Raw genomic sequence first — 19,162 nt, 5'->3', positions numbered from 1 at the left:
GTTGTTACGTCTCCTTTTTCATTTCTAATTCTATTGATTTGAGTCTTCTCCCTTTTATTCTTGATGAGTCTGGCTAATGGTTTATCAATTTTATTTATCTTCTCAAAGAACCAGCTTTTAGTTTTATTGATCTTTGCTATTGTTTCCTTCATTTCTTTTTCATTTATTTCTGATCTGATCTTTATGATTTCTTTCCTTCTGCTAAATTTGGGGTTTTTTTGTTCTTCTTTCTCTAGTTGCTTTAGGTGCAAAGTTAGGTTGTTTATACGAGATGTTTCCTGTTTCTTAAGGTAGGATTGTATTGCTATAAACTTCCCTCTTAGAACTGCTTTTGCTGCATCCCATAGGTTTTGGGTCGTCGTGTCTCCATTGTCATTTGTTTCTTAGTATTTTTTGATTTCTTCAGTGATCACTTTGTTATTAAGTAGTGTATTGTTTAGCCTCCATGTGTTTGTATTTTTTATAGATCTTTTCCTGTAATGGGTATCTAGTCTCATAGCGTTGTGGTCAGAAAAGATACTTGATATGATTTCAATTTTCTTAAATTTACTGAGGCTTGATTTGTGACCCAAGATATGATCTATCCTGTAGAATGTTCCATGAGCACTTGAGAAAAATGTGTATTCTGTTGTTTTTGGATGGAATGTCCTATAAATATCCATTAAGTCCATCTTGTGTAATGTATCATTTAAAGCTTGTGTTTCCTTATTTATTTTCATTTTGGATGATCTGTCCATTGGTGAAAGTGGGGTGTTAAAGTCCCCTACTATGATTGTGTTACTGTCGATTTCCCCTACCATCACTTCTTAACTGGCCTTTCTACCTTCATTTTCATCCTTTGCCAATTAATTCCTCACTTTTGCTAAAAAGAGATTTTTTTCAGAACAGGAACCTGGTCATGTTGCTTCCAATTTAAAATTCTCCCATGGCTTCCCAGCCCCTTCAGGTGGGGGTCTGTGCTCAGCAGCATGGCACCCACAGCCCTTTGAGAGCCGGGACTTGGCTGTCTCATCTTTTCCAGCCTCTACTCTCTCCATTTCCCCCTGGGCTCTAAGCTCTAGCCAAACTAAATGACTGATAGATAGGATACTCCTTAGGGTCTCTCTACAGAGGTTCTTCACTCTTTCTAAAACTTATTTTACTCACTTTGATTTCCAGCCTTCTCTATCTGGCTAACTTCTACATGACTTTCAGTACTCATTTCACCTTCTCATGAAGCTTCCCGTGACTCCTCCCCACTTTAGGGGTCCCTTATAATGAAATTAATTCCTCCCCAGCACTATCCCCAACATATACCCCTTTGACCTATGTATGTGTGAATGGAGATCTTACAGGCTTGTATTTTGATATTCTTTCCCTGTGAAACCACAGGGCAGGGCCATCAAGAAGACTGTGGGTTGATGCAATCTCCCCTAAAGGGCATTCCCAGTGTCATCCATCTGAAGACAAGGCAAGTTCATGTACCAGAAACTAGGGCTTGGAAGGAGGGTCTGTCTCAAATAGGAAAGGAAATTTCTGTACCTCTCTGGACCTTGCTAACCATGTCTGGACATGGGCTTCTGGAAGCTCAGATAAACCTGCGGGTGCTCTGTGATGATAGGGAAGAGAAAGCATCTTCCACTAGAGGCAGCTCTACAGCAGGGAAGGAGGGTATCCCTGAAGGAGTTAGTTATATTTTGTCAGATTATCTAGTTGCCTATTATGGTATTACTTTTCTGCTTCTCCCCTAACGTTCTGTCAGGTCTTGTTTAAATATTTCAGCCCAGACTCAGCTGTTACTTGGAGGCTTAAGGGAAAAAAATTGAGATTATACTTAGGCTAGAGCAAGAAAAGCAGTGCAGCGCCTCCCTGAGGCCAGTGTGTTGGTGATAACGAATTAGTGTGAGAGATTCCCCTAAAGATGAATCACATGGAAAAAGGCAATCACCAAAAGGAGACCAAGCACTCCTCCTCTCCACTACCATCCTGTAGGATCTGCATTGGCTTTTACTAAGGAGTTGGAGGGCACTTATTGCCTTGCCCTCTCTCCTGTATTCCCAGTGCACTCTTTACAGGGCTTGCATGTTCATGTCTCACTGTCTTAACAGTTGTTGGGTTTTCCAACACACTATATAGGCTCCCTGAAGGGTGGAAGTTGTGCCACATCACTCTTGCCCCAGGACTGAGCACCGGGACTGGCACTTGTTAGGTGCCTAATAAAATGCTGGTTGAATGAATGGGTCAGAAGGCCAGCAGCAGTAAAGGCTGAAAAAAGATGCGGGGCCAGAGGGTGGAGGACCTGGAATGCTGCTCTGAACTCTAGGCTTTATGCATCTGGGGTTGGAGGTGGTGAAGGAGTCACTAAATTTTTTAAAGTAGTCATGTTTGCATTTGAGAAAGGTACCTTTTGGAAGGATATAAAGGATCACCTAAGCATATGGTTGAGGGCAAGATACTACCAGCAAGATGACAGGAAGATATTTAAAAGATCTAAGAAATTGTAAGAATTATTTGGATTTAAAAAATAATTGAAGAATGCATTTTCAAAATCAGAATATAGTTTATTAAGACCAGGGAAGATGGAGGAAAATGCATTATTTTAGCTTATGTAGCTGTTAAAATCATCTCTTTAAAGAAGTCTCCTTTGGATGAAAATATACTTTCTGCTTTTTCAACCTGGAAATATCACCTGCATTACACTGAAGGAATAATTGTGCTTAAATTTTTTTTTAAATTGTGCTTAAAATTAACATTGGCCTGGAATTTTTTCTGAGGATGAAGAGTCAGTAATTATCCCTGTGGAGTAGCTGGAATAATCTAATATTCAGAAAAGTTCTGATACCTTATACATCATTTCAGGAAAGACAAAGTAAGCTTCAATTTATATTCATTTCAGTAATCAAACAGATATGAAACACGGGAGTGATGAAAAGTATAATCACCATCCATATTAGGTCCACATGCCTATAAGCATCTTGCTAATAATATTCTAGTAATTATTACCTGAGATATTTCCATATTTTAAATTGCTCAGTAAAAAAAAAGTTACTTGTAGCTTGGACGATTTTATTTCTCTCTTCACAATGTTCATGGACAATTACATAAATGGCTTCACCTCACTTCTGTATCTAAATATATCTACATTATTAAGAACTATGGTGTTATTCATAGTTAAAAGAATTGACAATATCCTTGAGGCTGAAGATCCATAGAAGGATGGATGATGGATGGATGGATGGATGCACAGGACATTATAATGGCTGTGCCTAAATGGTTTCCGTGTTTATTATAGATAGAAAGCTTCTTATGAAATACTTATTTCTGAACATGTTTGTCTACAGGATTTGTATTACTTTTGCTTTTAAATTCTATTTTTAGTTACCCGTAGACTATGTACAATACTTACCCACATCTTTTTGAACCACATTTTTACATATATGAATATTATATAGATGAACTTACAATGCACATACCCAAAAGCCACATATTTTCTATCTAGATAGGGAGTTGCTTGTAGTGTGATGTAGAATTGTGACCCATTGCTGTGACGGCCTTTGTTGACCATTCCAAGAACTCCCCTTTTATTATGAGGAATTGAGAAGTTTTCATCTAGAAAAGACAATATGCAATAGGTCACTAAAATATTTCTATTTTCTTGATTGATAGTAATACATAAAGCACAAACAATGCTTGGTAACAAGGGTTCTCAGTCATATTTAGCAATATATTCCAAATTGTAAATATTCTATTTGTTTCATATTACTTTCACTCAACTGGGCTGTTAAAAAAGAGAAGCTGGAAAGTCTTAGACCTATTTGAGCATTTACCTTTAGTTTATCATTAATATAGCTAAAAACAAGTGTGCTAAGAAAATAGATAATGTAAAAGGAAGAACTTGAAATTAATAATATAAAAGGAAGCACATACCTTTTTTTAGGAATAAAAGTCAGCAAACATTCTTGTATTGTTTTGGCAGTAATATTTTATTCAGACTATCAATGTAATTATTAAAAACGACTCCTTGGAGAAACCTTTCACAGACAGACCCTTCCCCTCACAGCATCTTCTGCAGACCTCTATTATAGTCTTTAAAACACTATATGTGGGCTTCCCTGGTGGCGCAGTGGTTGGGAGTCTGCCTGCCGATGCGGGGGACGCGGGTTCGTGCCCTGGTCCGGGAGGATCCCGCGTGCCGCGGAGTGGCAGGGCCCGTGAGCCGTGGCCGCTGGGCCTGTGCGTCTGGAGCCTGTGCTCCGCAACGGGAGAGGCCACAGCGGTGAGAGGCCCGCATACCACAAAAAAAAAAAAAAAAAAAAACCACTATATGTAATTGTTTACAGGCTGTTTCATGTTTGTGAAGGCAGGGGCTTTATTTCATCATCGCTTTAGCCCCAGGGCCCCCTAGCACATTACTTGGCACATGTGTTGCCTTAAATATTGATGATGAAAATAAGTTAATTTATGCTTATTTTTAGTAGTCTTTAAACAGATTTTAATCTCAAACCTTATATGGGTTGACCAAGATTTTGTGGAAAGTGATTTTTTTAGTGTAAGATTAACAAGTAAAAATTATATGGTGATTATCGGGCCACCATTTTCAGGAAGAACCATTTCCAGCATGAAATAAGATTTGCCTCCAAACTCAAAAACACAGAAGGAAGTAATAGAAGAGAAATTCAGTAAAAGTTTTCATTCAATAACTTTATCAAATTCTGGGAATAATTGAGAGATATGAATATTAACTCAAGATTTTCTTAAACTGCAATTGCTGACTATTCTCATTTTAAGTTTCAAAGCTAAGACAACAAAGCAATTAAGCCATATCTATGGTGGTTACTTTTAGCTTGTTAAACTGCACACTGAATAAAGACCTCTGAAATCTTATGAAATGAAAATAAAGTATTTTTGTGCAAATAAATCTTTATAATTACATTGATACTCCATATTCATTTCAGTGGAATAGAGAATAGCCCATTAATTTCACAGAAAAATCACATGGCATAGAAATCTGCCCAAGCAGAGATTCAGAGAGTTTTAACAAAATGGTATTTGTCTTTGCTCTTAGATATTATGATCAGTTTTTCTTAAATTCTGAAAGTAATTGGAAAAAAATTTATAGAGTTGTAACATTTTTACCAAAAATTCTGTGATTATGGGAGAACTTTTAAAGCATTAAGGGTGTAACTTTGTTTGAAACAGAAATCAGAATTCACCTGCTGAAGAAAATCAGCTTCTGAATTTATTTAATATAAAACTCATTCTGATGTTTATAATGAAAGCACTACTGCTTTCTCAAGTTTGGGGAAACTGCCTCTATTCTCTCTGGTAAGGGAATAAGCAGACAATTTGGGACATTTCTATATAATTTTCTGAAGACAATAATGTCAAGTAGAAATTGGACTTGAATCCTGCAACATCAATTTTTTTAAACCTACTGCCTTAATTTTACCAGCATATTTAAATAATAATAGCTATTCACTAATTATTTATTGTTATATAAAATTAAATTGGGTGTGCTACCTAGCATTTTTAAACTGCTGCTTTAATGAAATATTTTATTTTTTATATTTTTAATTGAAGTGTAGTTAATTTACAATATTAGTTTCAGGTGTACAGCATAGTGATTCAGTGTTTTTACCGATTATATTCCATTAAAAGTTATTACAAGATAATGGCTATAATTCCCTGTGCTATATAAGATATCCTTGTTGTTTTTCTGTTTTATACATAGGGGTATGTATCTCTTAATCTCATATCCCTACTTCGCCCTTCCCCCCTTCCCTCTCCCCTCTGGTAACCACTAGTTTGTTTTCTGTATCTGTGAGTCTGTCTCTGTTTTGTTATATACATTCATTTGTATTACTTTTTAGATTCTACATATAAGTGATAACATACAGTATTTATCTTTCTTTGACTTATTTCACTAAGCATAATATTCTCTCAGTCCATTCACATTGCTACAAATGGCAGTATTTCATTCTTCTTTATGGCCGTGTAATATCCCATTGTATATATATATATACCACATCTTCTTTATCCATTTATCTGTTGATGGACACTTAGGGTGCTTCCATAGCTTGGCTACTGTAAGTAGTGCTGCTTTGAACATTGGGGTGCATGTATCTTTTCGAATTAGTGTTCTTGTGTTTTCTGGATATATACCCAGGAGTGGAATTGCTGGATCATATTGTAGTTCTATTTTTAGTTTTTTGAGGAACCTCCATACTGTTTTCCATAGTGGCTACACCAACTGCATTCCCACCAGCAGTGTACAAGGTTCTTTTTCTCCACATCCTCTCCAACATTTGATATTTGTAGACTTTTTGATGATGGCCATTCTGACTGGTGTGAAGTGATACCTCAGTGTAGTTTTGATTTTCATTTCTCTAATAATTAGTGATGTTGAGCATCTTTTCACCTGCCTGTTGGCCATCTGTATGTCTTCTTTGGAAAAATGTCTATTCAGGTCTTCTACCCATTTGATAGGGTTCTTTTCTTTTCTTTTTCTTTTTTTTTTTTTTTTATATGGAGTTAGTTGTATGAGCTGTTTACATGTTTTGGAGATATTAACCCCTGTCGGTCATATCGTTTGCAAATATTTTATCCCATTCAGTAGGTTGTCTCTTTGTTTTGCAGATGTCTTCCTTAGCTGTGCAAAAGCTTTTAAGTTTAATTAGGCTATTTGTTTATTTTTGTTTTAATTTCTTTTGCCTTAAGAAACAAAGATGCAGCCTGTGCTCCACAACGGGAGAAGCCACAACAGTGAGAGGCCCACGTACTGCAAAAAAAAAAAAAAAAAAAAAAAAAAAAGATGCAAAGCAATCTACAGATTTAATGCACTCCCTATCAAAATACCCATGACAGTTTTCACAGAACTAGAACAAATAATCCTAAAATTCATATGGAACCACAAAATACCCCAAATTGCCAAAGGAACCTTGGGAAAAAAAAAGAACAAAGCTGGAGGTACCACTCTCCCAGACGTCAAAATATACTACAAAACTACAGTAATCAAAACAGCATGACACTGGCACAAAAACGGACACATAGGGAAAGATACCCTGTGTTCTTAGATTGGAAGAATTGATATCATTAAAATGTCCATACTACCCAAAACAATCTACAGATTTAATGCACTCCCTATCAAAATACCCATGACAGTTTTCACAGAACTAGAACAAATAATCCTAAAATTCATATGGAACCACAAAATACCCCAAATTGCCAAAGGAACCTTGGGAAAAAAAAAGAACAAAGCTGGAGGTACCACTCTCCCAGACGTCAAAATATACTACAAAACTACAGTAATCAAAACAGCATGACACTGGCACAAAAACGGACACATAGATCAATGGATCAGAATAAAGAGCCCAGAAATAAATCCATGCACCCATGGTCAATTAATCTACGAAAAAGGAGGCAAGAATATACAATGGAGAGGAGACAGTCTCTTCAATAAGCTGGGAAAACTGGACAGCTACATGTAAAACAATGAGATTAGAACATGCCCTCACACTATATACAAAAATAAACTCAAAATGGATTAAAGACCTAAATGTAAAACCTGAAACCATAAAACTCCTAGATGAGAACATAGGCAGAACACTCTTTGACACTGAAATATTTATTTTAAAACATGTTGATTGTGTACATGATGTTAGGGATAAATAGCCAAGTGTTTATCAGTACTTGAATGGATAGATTATTCGGGTATATTCATAATATTAAACAGTAGTGAAAATGAGAGTATTCCAGCTATAGGTGACATGGATGAATCTCATAGGCAGTGATGAACAAAAGAAACAAGACACAAAGAATGCCTGCCATATAAGTCCATTTATATAAAGTCCAAAAACAGTCAATAACTCTGTTATTTAGGGATCCATACACAAGTGTTTAACAAGAAAAGCAAGGAAAAAGTCAGGTAGTGGTTACCTCTAATAGGGAGATGGAATTATTATTGAGGATGGACAAATGGGGTGCTTCTGGCATGCTGGAAGTTTTTCTTTCTTGACAAAGATGGTAATATGGGGGGTTGCTTTATAATTTTTTTTAAGTTTTTAAAAATATATATTTTAAAAAATATTTTTATTTATGTATTTACTTGGCTGCGCCTGGTCTCAGTTGCAGCATGTGAACTCTTAGTTGCAGCATGTGGGATCTAGTTCCCTGACCAGGGATCGAACCCAGGCCCCCTGCATTGGGAGCGCGGAGTCTTAGCCACTGGACCACCAGGGAAGTCCCTATAATTATTTTTAAATTGTACATATGCAGTTTCTCTATATAAGATAAATCTCACAATTTAAAAAAATGAATAGCCCTTAAATGGCTACCCAGACCACATTATCTTCAGTTCTTATTTCTACTAAAAAATACTTTTGCATAACTTAGTTGCATTATTGAATATTGACAGTGCATCAGGCTCTCTGCTTTTTATTAATGTTCACTTTCATTTAAAGACAAGGTGGCGGGGGGAAAGGGTTGATATTCAGCCTCTAATTTCAAAACAGGATTTGGGAAGAGAAAAAAAGTTGTGATTCAAAAGAAAGCAGGGTTTCCCTGGTGGCGCAGTGGTTAAGAATCTGCCTGCCAATGCAGGGGACACGGGTTCGAGCCCTGGCCTGGGAAGATCCCACATGCTGTGGAGCAACTAAGCCTGTGCACCACAACTACTGAGCCTGCGCTCAAGAACCCGTGAGCCACAGCTACTGAGCCCGTGTGCCACAACTACAGAAGCCCACGTGCCTACAGCCTGTGCTCAGCAACAAGAGAAGCCACTGCAATGAGAAGCCCGTGCACCACAAGGAAGAGTAGCCCCCGCTTGCCGCAACTAGAGAAAGCCCATGCACAGCAATGAAGACCCAATGCAGCCAAAAATAAATAAATGATTTTTTAAAAAATAAATAAAGCAAAACAGACTCTCCTCAAGTTAAAAAAAAAAAGATTAACCAATTTACAAAAGAATCAACTAATTGAATTATATATATATATTTCATTCTTTTAAATTCACTGTGTTAAGCTTAATAAAAGTGATTTTTGTGGTTGTGATTGTTTTTAACAAGCCCTGGGTTTTAATTCTGCATCTCATGGAAATACAGTCCAATGAGAGAAATGTGGAGGCAGGTCCGCCTGTCAACAACATATTAACATTCCATGTGGAGGCGGGGGTGGTGAGTATAAATGAAGGAGGGAAACCCATGCTTTAGCTGTACTGAGTACTGGCCCTGTGCTCTCTCTCTCAGCCACTCATTTCTCCTGGAGCATTTCTCCTTTTCACTTGATTGTGTGAAGTGAAACACAGACAAACTGAAGAATCAGAGCTTCCCTAAACCCACCGGGCTCCCTGGGCACCAGAGGAGCCAGGCATCCAGCTGGAGACTGAATCCCCATAGTATCTAAGGATGGGAGCAAAGGGGAATGGACGGAGGCACAGGGATGTCCAAAGGGGCAAGTGAAGAAATGAGCCAAGAGATCAGTCTCCTACTGAACAGAAGACCCAAGTTCTGCCCAGAATTGCACCTCCAAGCAGAAAGAGTTTGGGTGATCTGATAATGGCCATGGGGTGGAGAGGTATGGTAGACTCTGATCAGGGATTAAGGATGCCAGGAAAGCTGCCCACACGTCCTTTCCTTCTCTGCAACGTCTTATTTTCAGACCCAGCTCAGAGCTGCTCTGGGTGCCGCCCCCAGCTCTTCCAGGCAGCTGTTCTTTCCTTTTTCATACAGCACTGGGTTCTTCCTCTGTAATGGTGATGGGCACCACGCCTGTACTTTATCTGTTTAAATGTCTGTCTGTACAAAAGCACTAAAATCCTGGAGTGTGGAAACTTGGTCACATCATCTTTGTTTCCTAAGGTCCTAGTACCATGTCGCCACCTAACTAAGAGTTAAAAGTTCTGAATAAATAAATGAGTGGTGTCACTTGAATGATTTCATTTGATAAAGCTGTCTCCACATGAATTTAGAAGGAAAACTAGCTTTTACTTTTCCCTTTTCCTTTGGCCATTGATTGAATACTATTTTTTAAACCTTTTCATTGTATTAAAATATAGACACAAAAAGCCATGGAAAACTATAGTTAGAATTATTGTTAAAGTTATTATAAGGCAAATACCCTTTTAACCACCATTCAGACCAAGAAAAAGAACTTTGCCAGCCTTCCCTCCACAGGTTCTACCTCTATCCCTTTCTTTTTTTACACTTGATCTGTTAATGAACCTAAGCTATTTCACCTGTAGAATTTCTCCCAGGCCAGGGTTTGCCGGTTGCACACACGGTGCAGTTCAACAGGTTTCTCTGTTCCCTGTCCTGTGGGTTCTGTGCTAATACTTGTGTTGAAGATGCATGTTGTTTCACCTTGATCGATATATTAGGGAGGGAATGATTTGAGCATGATGAATCTCACCCCTGCTTTAACGCAGTTCCCTCCAGGAGAACCACCAGGCGAATGTAGGAAACTGCCTCTGCTGAACTGAGCTAGCTCCCCAGGAACACACACACCTCAGACGTGACCAGCCACATCCGTCACCACGTATGAGCTGCGTCCACCCACATCTGGAGTTACAGCTTCCCTCTGGCTGCAGAGAATGCTCCTTCTGCCACCTCAAGATCACTCACAAGCTGCAGCTCTTCCCATGCCACCTCCACAGATGTCAAGGAGTTTTCAGGGTAAAGTGCCTTATTTATTATGGTACTGATGTATTTCTTGACCACATAGTATATATAAAACTGTGTTACTGTTTTTATTAGGTTATTAGTTATTAATGTGTCACCGAGGAAGTTTTTTTACCTCAGTTTTGCCATAAGTCCTGTGGTTTTCATTGCATGATTTTACATAGCACAGAGATTTTTAAGAACACATTGTAGCAGAACTGATTGCATTTCTTGCAAATTGGAAGCTAGGATCAACAGCTTCATCAGACTCTTGTTCTATCCCTTTGGTAGTGTGTCCTCTCAACAGAAGGCTCATACTGTCTGATTGTCTCTGTTTTTGTGAAGTTAGCAGATGCTGATGCAGCAAATGCCTACAACCATTATTTTCCTGGAGGCAGCAAAATGGTGACATTCTAATTTTATTTTTCCTTTTCATTATTAATTGGAATACTTTTATAACAAGATGTTTCCCCTTATCTACAGTTTGGTATAGTTCCTATAGGAAAGGCAAGGTAAATGCTTGATTCTTTACCTATATTTATCAGTTTTCAAGATAATGAATTCATTTCCTATCATTCCCCCAGAGGTAAGCAAGTAGGTTTTATTTTATAATATCTTTATGAACGCATGGATTTAAAATATTTGTTGGGTTTCAATCAACTGTAATTACTATTCAAATTATTTCATCTTTGGCCAGTGAAAGACTCTTCAAATTGGCTCCTGAGCCTTTTGCCATGACCCCAGTAAATCTTTAATAGCGCTCCTGGCTATCTGATGCCATGATAGCATGACTGAGGTTCCAGGCTCATTTCAAAATTTCCTGTCTCAGAACTGGAATCTGCCATTTGTCCCAGAGGCCCTGGTTTCTTTAATCAAGAAATGACATTTCAAAACAACAGTCTAAATTCCAGGAGTGTATGTCATTACTCGGCTGGTCATTGTTTGCAGATGAATTCCATGGGCAGAACTATAGATACAGGTATAGATTATATATAGATACAGATATAATATTTCTTGAGTTTAAAGTGATATTTCCAATTCAAATTCAGGACTATGGAATATTTTACTTATTAACCTCTATCGTATTTCATCTGTATCTCCTTTCTTCCACATTGAAGATTCCAGTTCTCAAGGACACAGGAAATGATGAAATTAGAAATTCCCATAATTATTTACTTGTTTTTTTCCTACATTATATATATAACAATCTCAAAATAATGTTAATAATACCATCACCAGTAAAATTTACTGCAAATAGTTTAAAATTTTGCATATATTCTCCCCATTTCTTTCATTTAAAATAAATTGTTAGACTAAGCATATAGTCATTGTATACCATACTCTCACCCTTTTAATCCTCATTAAATTTTAGTTTTATAAGTAACTATATGATTAATGCTCACCACCAGTTCTTCTTTCAGGGGCCCTCTTGTAATTTGGCTGAATGAAACTCATGCTACAGTCACTGATTCCTCAGGAAGGACTCATGACAACACTATTCCCTAAAGTTTTACATGTTGATAACTCTGTGTGCCCTTTATAATTCAAATTCGGTTTGATTGGATATAAAGTCCCCAGTTCACTTTTCATTTCCTTGAGCATCCTAAATATATTACTGTATTTTCTTCTGGCATAAGAGTATGATGATAATGTACTTTTCTTTCCCTTATAAATCACTTGCTGTTTTTGCCTACCTGCCCAAAGAATTTTTTTCTTTTTCTTTAATATCTAATAACGTTAGTAAAATATGTCTGGTGTTGGTTGTTCTGGTTCAGTATTGTCCGGTAGCTGTGTGTTCTTTCAGTAAGTAGTTTCAAGTTTGTTTTTTTTTTTTTTTTTTTTTTTTTGTGGTATGCAGGCCTCCCTCTGCTGTGGCCTCTCCCGTTGCGGAGCACAGGCTCCGGACGCGCAGGCTCAGCGGCCATGGCTCACGGGCCCAGCCGCTTCGCGGCATGTGGGATCCTCCCAGACCGGGGCGTGAACCCGGTTCCCCTGCATCGGCAGGCGGACGCGCAACCACTGCGCCACCAGGGAAGCCCAGTTTCAAGTTTTTAAACAGATATTTTTACTTGAGGTATAAACATGCAGTAAAATGCATGTATCTTAGATGTTCACTTTGATGCATTTTGACAGTTGGGTATAGTTGTGTAATCGCCACCCAAAACAAAATATAGAATATCAAATCCTTTTTTATTTCAGGAAAGTTTTCTTTAATTATAATTCTTAGTGTTTGTTCCGTTCCCTTGCATTGGTTTAATTCCTTAGGAATACTTACCATCTGTATGCTGGATCTTCTCTTTATATCTTTAGTATTTATCACTTTCTTGTAAATCCTTTTTTATCTTCATCTCTTTGTGGTTTAAAAAAAATTTCCTTCTTCTACCTTCTACTTCTCTTATTTTTTTATTTTTTGGCTATGCCACACAGCATTGTAGGATCTTAGTTCCTCAACCAAGGATTGAACCCATGCCCCCTGCATTGGAAGGGCAGAGTCTTAACCACTGGACTGCCTATTTGGTCTTGTGTTCCTTCTAATTTGTTCATTTCTGAAATTTTCTTTTATTGTTAATTCTTTTCTTTAGTTCTGTAACCTCATGTCTAAAGCTTCCTCATTTTGATTTATGAGTTCTTTCCTGTCTTATATCATTGTCTTCATGTCTTTTAGCTCGTTTTGAAATTCTTACAGTTTTGCTCTGTTCTGTGAGCCTTCTTTCTAGGGTACTTTCATTATCTGTAGCAATGTTACTGTGCTCCTTTTTTTTTTTCTTAAATAATCATGAAAATTTCTGCTGCTTTTTAATGCAACTTTAGTTTTATGTAAAATTAGTATTCCTCAATGTTTAGAAGTAGGTGTGGCTTTAGAAGGAAGGTAGTTTTCCTAACTTCACAAAGTTCCCTCTTGTGCTGTTTTCATGTGTTGTTCAGCTGTGTGGCAACTTGCTTTCTGAGATTTCCTGACTCTGTTGCCTTTCCCTCTTTATCACTGTTGTCCCGATACCTGCATAATTTTTATTCCATTCCCAGCACTTCTTCCTCAGTGAGGGCCTGTCCTGGAAGACAGGCCTTTCAGATCGGTTTTGAGAGTTCACAGAGGTTAGACTGCTCCAGCCTCCTCAAGCCTTCTGAGGGGCTCCATGCACTCACCTGCTATTGCTTATTGTGGGGTTCTATATCTCAGCTCTGTCAGATGCCCTGCTTTCTCTCACATACATGCTGATACCATGCAGATTTTGTGGCTGTTGGTAGTTTGTCCTTACCTGTTTATATTTGGAATTCATGTAGATACCTTGTCACCTAGTTTTGTTGTGTTATCCATGGGTCTTTAGTTTTCATATTTAATTTTTTTTTGTCTGTATTTATGTTGGGATTTCAAAAAATTAAAGAACTATGCCACCACCACTATCATCTTCTCAGAATCCCCAACAGCAGTCTTAGTAGGATGATTATCAAGGTACCAGTTCTAAGTGTGAGCATGGCAAAGTACAAGCCTTAAAAATATAAATTCCCTTCTACCCCTACAATCCTAATTCTAGAAACTTATCCTAAAGAAATAACATAATTAGGCAAGTGAAAAATTTTATGTACAAAGCTGTTCTGAACTGGACTGGGATGCCTTCCCACCTACCCTATTTTAAACTCCCACTTTTAGTATGTGTACTTGTAGTATATTACCCCAAACACTACCTAATTTGGGGTGTGAAATCGTGCAGTCCTGTTAAATTTGAATAATCAATTAAAATATGACTGACAGGGCTTCCCTGGTGACGCAGTGGTTGAGAGTACGCCTGCCGATGCAGGGGACACGTGTCCGGGAGGATCCCACATGCCGCGGAACGGCTGGGCTCGTGAGCCATGGCCGCTGGTCCTGCGCGTCCGGAGCCTGTGCTCCGCAACGGGAGAGGCCACAACAGTGAGAGGCCCGCGTACCGCAAAAAAAAAAAAATATGACTGACAAAATTTAAAGATACATACCTTCAAATGTTGGTCCATAAATTGACTCTCCACCATCTCCTTTTCCAGCAACTATATCTGAGAAACAGCAAAACATTAACATTCTGAGACTAAAAAAGAGAATACAGTAATGGCAGGGAAAGAATGCTTTAAATTATGATTCCACTTATAACAATAACTAGAGTAAGTTACCTAATTGTTCCAATATCTATACTATGAAAATACTTCTATAATGATTTCACTTGTATTTTGTAAGTACTTTTACATTTATGATCCCATTTTTTTCCCCTCATAACTCTGAAATAGGTTAAAATTAATGCAAAACCTTTGAAATGATGAAGTATTAAATTATAATTGTGGTCACGATTTAAAGAGTGTGTGTTCATATAAATTCTGCTTATTTCACAAGTTATTCCATGATACATCTTGCTTTTCAGAAAAATGGAAAGATTAAGCTGAGAGGATGAAATAGGAACCGTAAGGTCTTTTTAACACAAGAATAAAAATAGATACTCTAAAAAGAATTAATGTTCAAATTTTTATTCCTTGCCCTATGGTGGTAACTCATTTATCTGGTATTTTAGAAAAGAAGTTCCTTTGTAATATAATGAGGTTTTTTTAAAATGGTATTTATAGGACTTGTTTCACATTATATGCATTATATGCATATTTTGGCTTAGGCAATGATCCTACTATAAAAATCCTCCATGCACAAGTTATTTTTTTTTATCAATTCACAGCTACCAGGGAAGCAAAGCTAGCTCTAATGAAACTAGAGGTCTCTGAGGTCTGTGTTTTCCCCATCACCCCCTTTACTTCCTTCAGCTCTCTAGACCACCCTCCTTGAATAGTGCGTAATAAATAACTGTTGAAGGACTGTGCCATTTAAACTCAATATGAGTGCTTTATCTATAATAAAAGAGTCTGTGCTATTTTAAAGAAATCTGATGCAAGCATGGGGAGAGAATTTATGCAGGACAGGGGCATAGAGCATTTAAATTGTACTATTCATAAAGCTGGTTCAGAAGTTAACTGATAAGCCTTAAGTCTCCAACTATTTTGCCTGATATGTCTGCCTCCCCCCCATTCACCCCCCAGCCTATGGCTATTCTCAGGAGCCTGCTGCAGTAGCCCCAGGCTAAATCCAGGTGTGTGGAACTTGAATGTCCTCTAGCACCAGTTCCTTCAACTCAGGCAAATCTGCCCAGGTGATTTCCCCTCCCCTGCTAACTTATGTAAGCACCAGTGTCACTCCCTTGCCCTCTGTCTCCAACACCTGCCATTACTCTTGCCCTGTGCTTTAGATCTCCCAGGTGAATATTTTATATTGACACCATTTCAATCAGTATTTAATATTTTTTGTGTCCATAACCCACCCCCTTGAATTCAGCTTTGGATATCTAATATTATTTCTATATTTCTGACAACAAATTCAGCAATGCAGAATAGTGGTTAAAAGTAAACTTCAGAGTCAGATGATTTTGATTTCAATCTTGATGTTGGTTACCTTTTCTAAAACTGTTTCCTCATCTATATAGACAGGGATAATGGGCAGTGCCTCCCAAATAGTTCTGAGGGTTGAAAGCAGTCATGTAGGGAGAGCACATGGTGTGGAGCCTGGCAGAGTGTCATGCTTCTTCATTAGTGGCCATTATTATTGTGCAGCATCACACACCTATAGAATGTATCCTCTCATTATCATCTTTACCATCATTCTGATGACCATGATGATGATAAAATGTATTAAACTATATCTCGAGATCCTTCTAAAGGCAGTAGGCTTATGGGAGCCATAAAGAGGCTTAATAACTGCCAAGGTGGCTTAATAACTTAGTATCTTCATTAACTTCATACTTCAGAAATGAACAGAATGTATGTTTCCTGTTTAACTATCTGTTCATTCATTCATTCATTCTTTTAACAAATTCTTAAAAAGCATCTACTATATGCCAGGCACTGTTCTCCAACCTGAGGATGTAACATTGAACAAAATAGATAAAAATCTCTGCCCACATGGAACTTATATTCTAGTGAAAAGAAACAGACAATAAATCAGTTAACAAAGAAATATTAATAGTATGTCCAGTGGTGAAAAGTGCTAGGAAGAAAAATAAAGCTGGGTAAGGGGATAGGAGAGTAGCAGAGAAGGCGGTGAGGAGAGGTATATGGAGAGGAAGGTGGCAGTTTTTGAATAGGGTGGTCATGTAGTCCCCGCTGAGATAAACTCTTAGCAAAAATCAGAAACAGATCAGGGGTCGATGCAAGGGCATACATGGAGGAATAGCTGGGTGTAGATATCTCAGGCAAAAGAAACAACAAAAGACCTCAGGGCACACATATGCTTGATGTGCTAAGGAACAGCAAGGAGCCGAATGTGTGGAGCAGAGTGAGCAAGAGGGAGAGGTCAGAAGATGAGATGGGGTTGGGGGGAGAAGGAAGGCTGTGTAGGGCCTGTTGGTCCCAAAGGGCGAGCAATAGTGCCTGGAAGCATCCTAAGGCACAACACCAAACCACACTTAGCTCCTGTACTCTGAAATTCTACTCACAGCCCTGTGGGAATCTGACATCTGAAGGAAGAGAATACTTTAAAAGCTTGGCACTTTCAATATACCATGTCATTGAATCCTCACCACAACCTGTGGTATTATAATTATGATTAAGAAACTTATTCAGAGATGACAAGTGCCTTATCCAGCATGGTACAACTTGTATGTATCAGTTTGGATTTGAATTTAGTAACCAGAATTTCCTTTCCAAACTGTCCTTAAACATCACTGCCTTGTGATCTGAAACCATGACCTGAGATCTATACACTTACTATTTGGAAATTTTACTTCAAATAAATAGACAAGTAACATGGCCTACTTTTCCCAAATTTTGCTCTGGGGCTCACAGCGGTGAGGGGAGGTCTAGCCAAAAGCAAAACAAAGAACACAGCATCCGGAAGCCCAACACATCAGAGTCAACACTGAACTAAGTATCAGGAGACACTGATATGGGCCCTCTTTTTTTTTATTATTATTATTTTTAATTAATTTTTTTTTTTTGGCTGCATTGGGTCTTCGTTGCTGCTTCGGGCTTTCTCTAGCTGTGGTGAGCAGGGGCTACTCTTCACTGTGGTGCACGGGCTTCTCATTGCAGTGGCTTCTCTTGTTGCGGAGCACAGGCTCTAGGCACGTGGGCTTCAGTAGTTGTGGTGCGCGGGCTCACTAGTTGTGTCTCGCAGGCTTAGTTGCTCTGCGTCATGTGGGATCTTCCCGGACCAGGGCTCGAACCCATGTCCCCAGCATTGGCAGGCAGATTCTTAACCACTGCGCCACCAGGGAAGTCCCGATATGGGGCCATCTTAAGGATTGTTTTATACTAACAAAAAATGGAGAACAGTCTAAATGTTCACAAATGGGAAATTAATTAAATTGGCATAGCACTGTGATGAAAAATTAGGCAGACCCTAAACATTTTATGTGTTTATGTATATTGACATATGAAGATGAATACTATATAAAGTGAAAAATAATTAGGTTAGAAAACAGTATTGGTGATACCTCATTTTAGAGAAACTGAGGAAAAAACAGTTGATTTACATACAAGATACTTGGATTAAATCTACATTTTCCTCCTCATCAGCCTCAGAATGTTCCAGGTTATAGAAAAATAATGAAACATTATTAATTTAAGCCTCTGCATATTTCATCAAGTTCAAGCAAATCGCTTTCCACACTAATAAGCCAATTAATTTTAAATTGCTGCCTGATTGCTCCCTATGGGATATCTCCTAAAAAGCCTCCAAAATTTAATTTTGTACTGCTAATCAGGCACCTTAGTCTGTGTAAAGCCAAAGGACTGACCTGAATAGAAAGCAAAGATGGAGACCAAAATGCTTTAGATCTTACTTCAGTTGTAACAATGTAACATCTTTGGTGAGAAATAAGCTGTTTTTCTTTCATTCTGTTTTCAAATTCCCACCTTTAGTATGTTTCTTAAAAGCACTGTATTTTCTACATACACTTTTTTTTTAGGTGAGCATTAAAAATTATCTTTCGGTTAAAAAAATGTTATCTTACTTTTTTCTTAATTTTTGAATTTTTTTTTAACATAGCAGGTTCTTATCAGTTATCTATTTTATACATGTTAGTGCATATATATCAATCCCAATCTCCCAATTCATCCCACCACAAGCCCCGCCTCCCCACTTTCCCCTCCTTGGTGTCGATACATGTTCTCTACATCTGTGTCTCTATTTCTGCCTTGCAAACTGTTCATCTGTACCATTTTTCTAGATTCTATGGCTTAATATACAATATTTCTTTTTCTCTTTCTGACGTCACTCTGTATGACAGTCTCTAGGTCCATCCATGTCTCTACAAATGACCCAATTTCGTTCCTTTTTATGGGTGAGTAATATTCCATTGTATATATGTACCACATCTTTATCCATTCATCTGTCGATGGGCATTTATGTTGCTTCCATGACCTGGCTATTGTAAATAGTGCTGCAGTGAACACTGGGGTGCATGTGTCCTTTTGAATTATGGTTTTCTCTGGGTATATGCCCAGTAGTGGGATTGCTGGGTCATATG

The 19,162-nt window shown here is 38.0% G+C and overlaps 1 protein-coding gene across 2 annotated transcripts in view; it reads right to left on the bottom strand.

Moving 5' to 3' along the window:
* The window catches only part of PPIL6 (peptidylprolyl isomerase like 6), a 38,741-nt gene that overhangs the window by 4,587 nt on the left and 14,992 nt on the right, over positions 1 to 19,162 (bottom strand). For both annotated transcript variants that reach the window (XM_007104758.4, XM_028494568.2), the window contains 2 exons: positions 14,604 to 14,660; positions 3,453 to 3,588 (listed from right to left, as the gene is read on the bottom strand). In XM_007104758.4, coding sequence (XP_007104820.1) covers positions 3,453 to 3,588; positions 14,604 to 14,660 — 193 coding nt within the window. The remainder of the gene's footprint in view (positions 1 to 3,452; positions 3,589 to 14,603; positions 14,661 to 19,162) is intronic.

Source organism: Physeter macrocephalus, chromosome 10, assembly GCF_002837175.3.
Source record: "Physeter macrocephalus isolate SW-GA chromosome 10, ASM283717v5, whole genome shotgun sequence".
NCBI classification, from domain to species: Eukaryota; Metazoa; Chordata; class Mammalia; order Artiodactyla; family Physeteridae; genus Physeter; species Physeter macrocephalus.
This window is presented reverse-complemented; position numbering and strand designations above follow the sequence as displayed.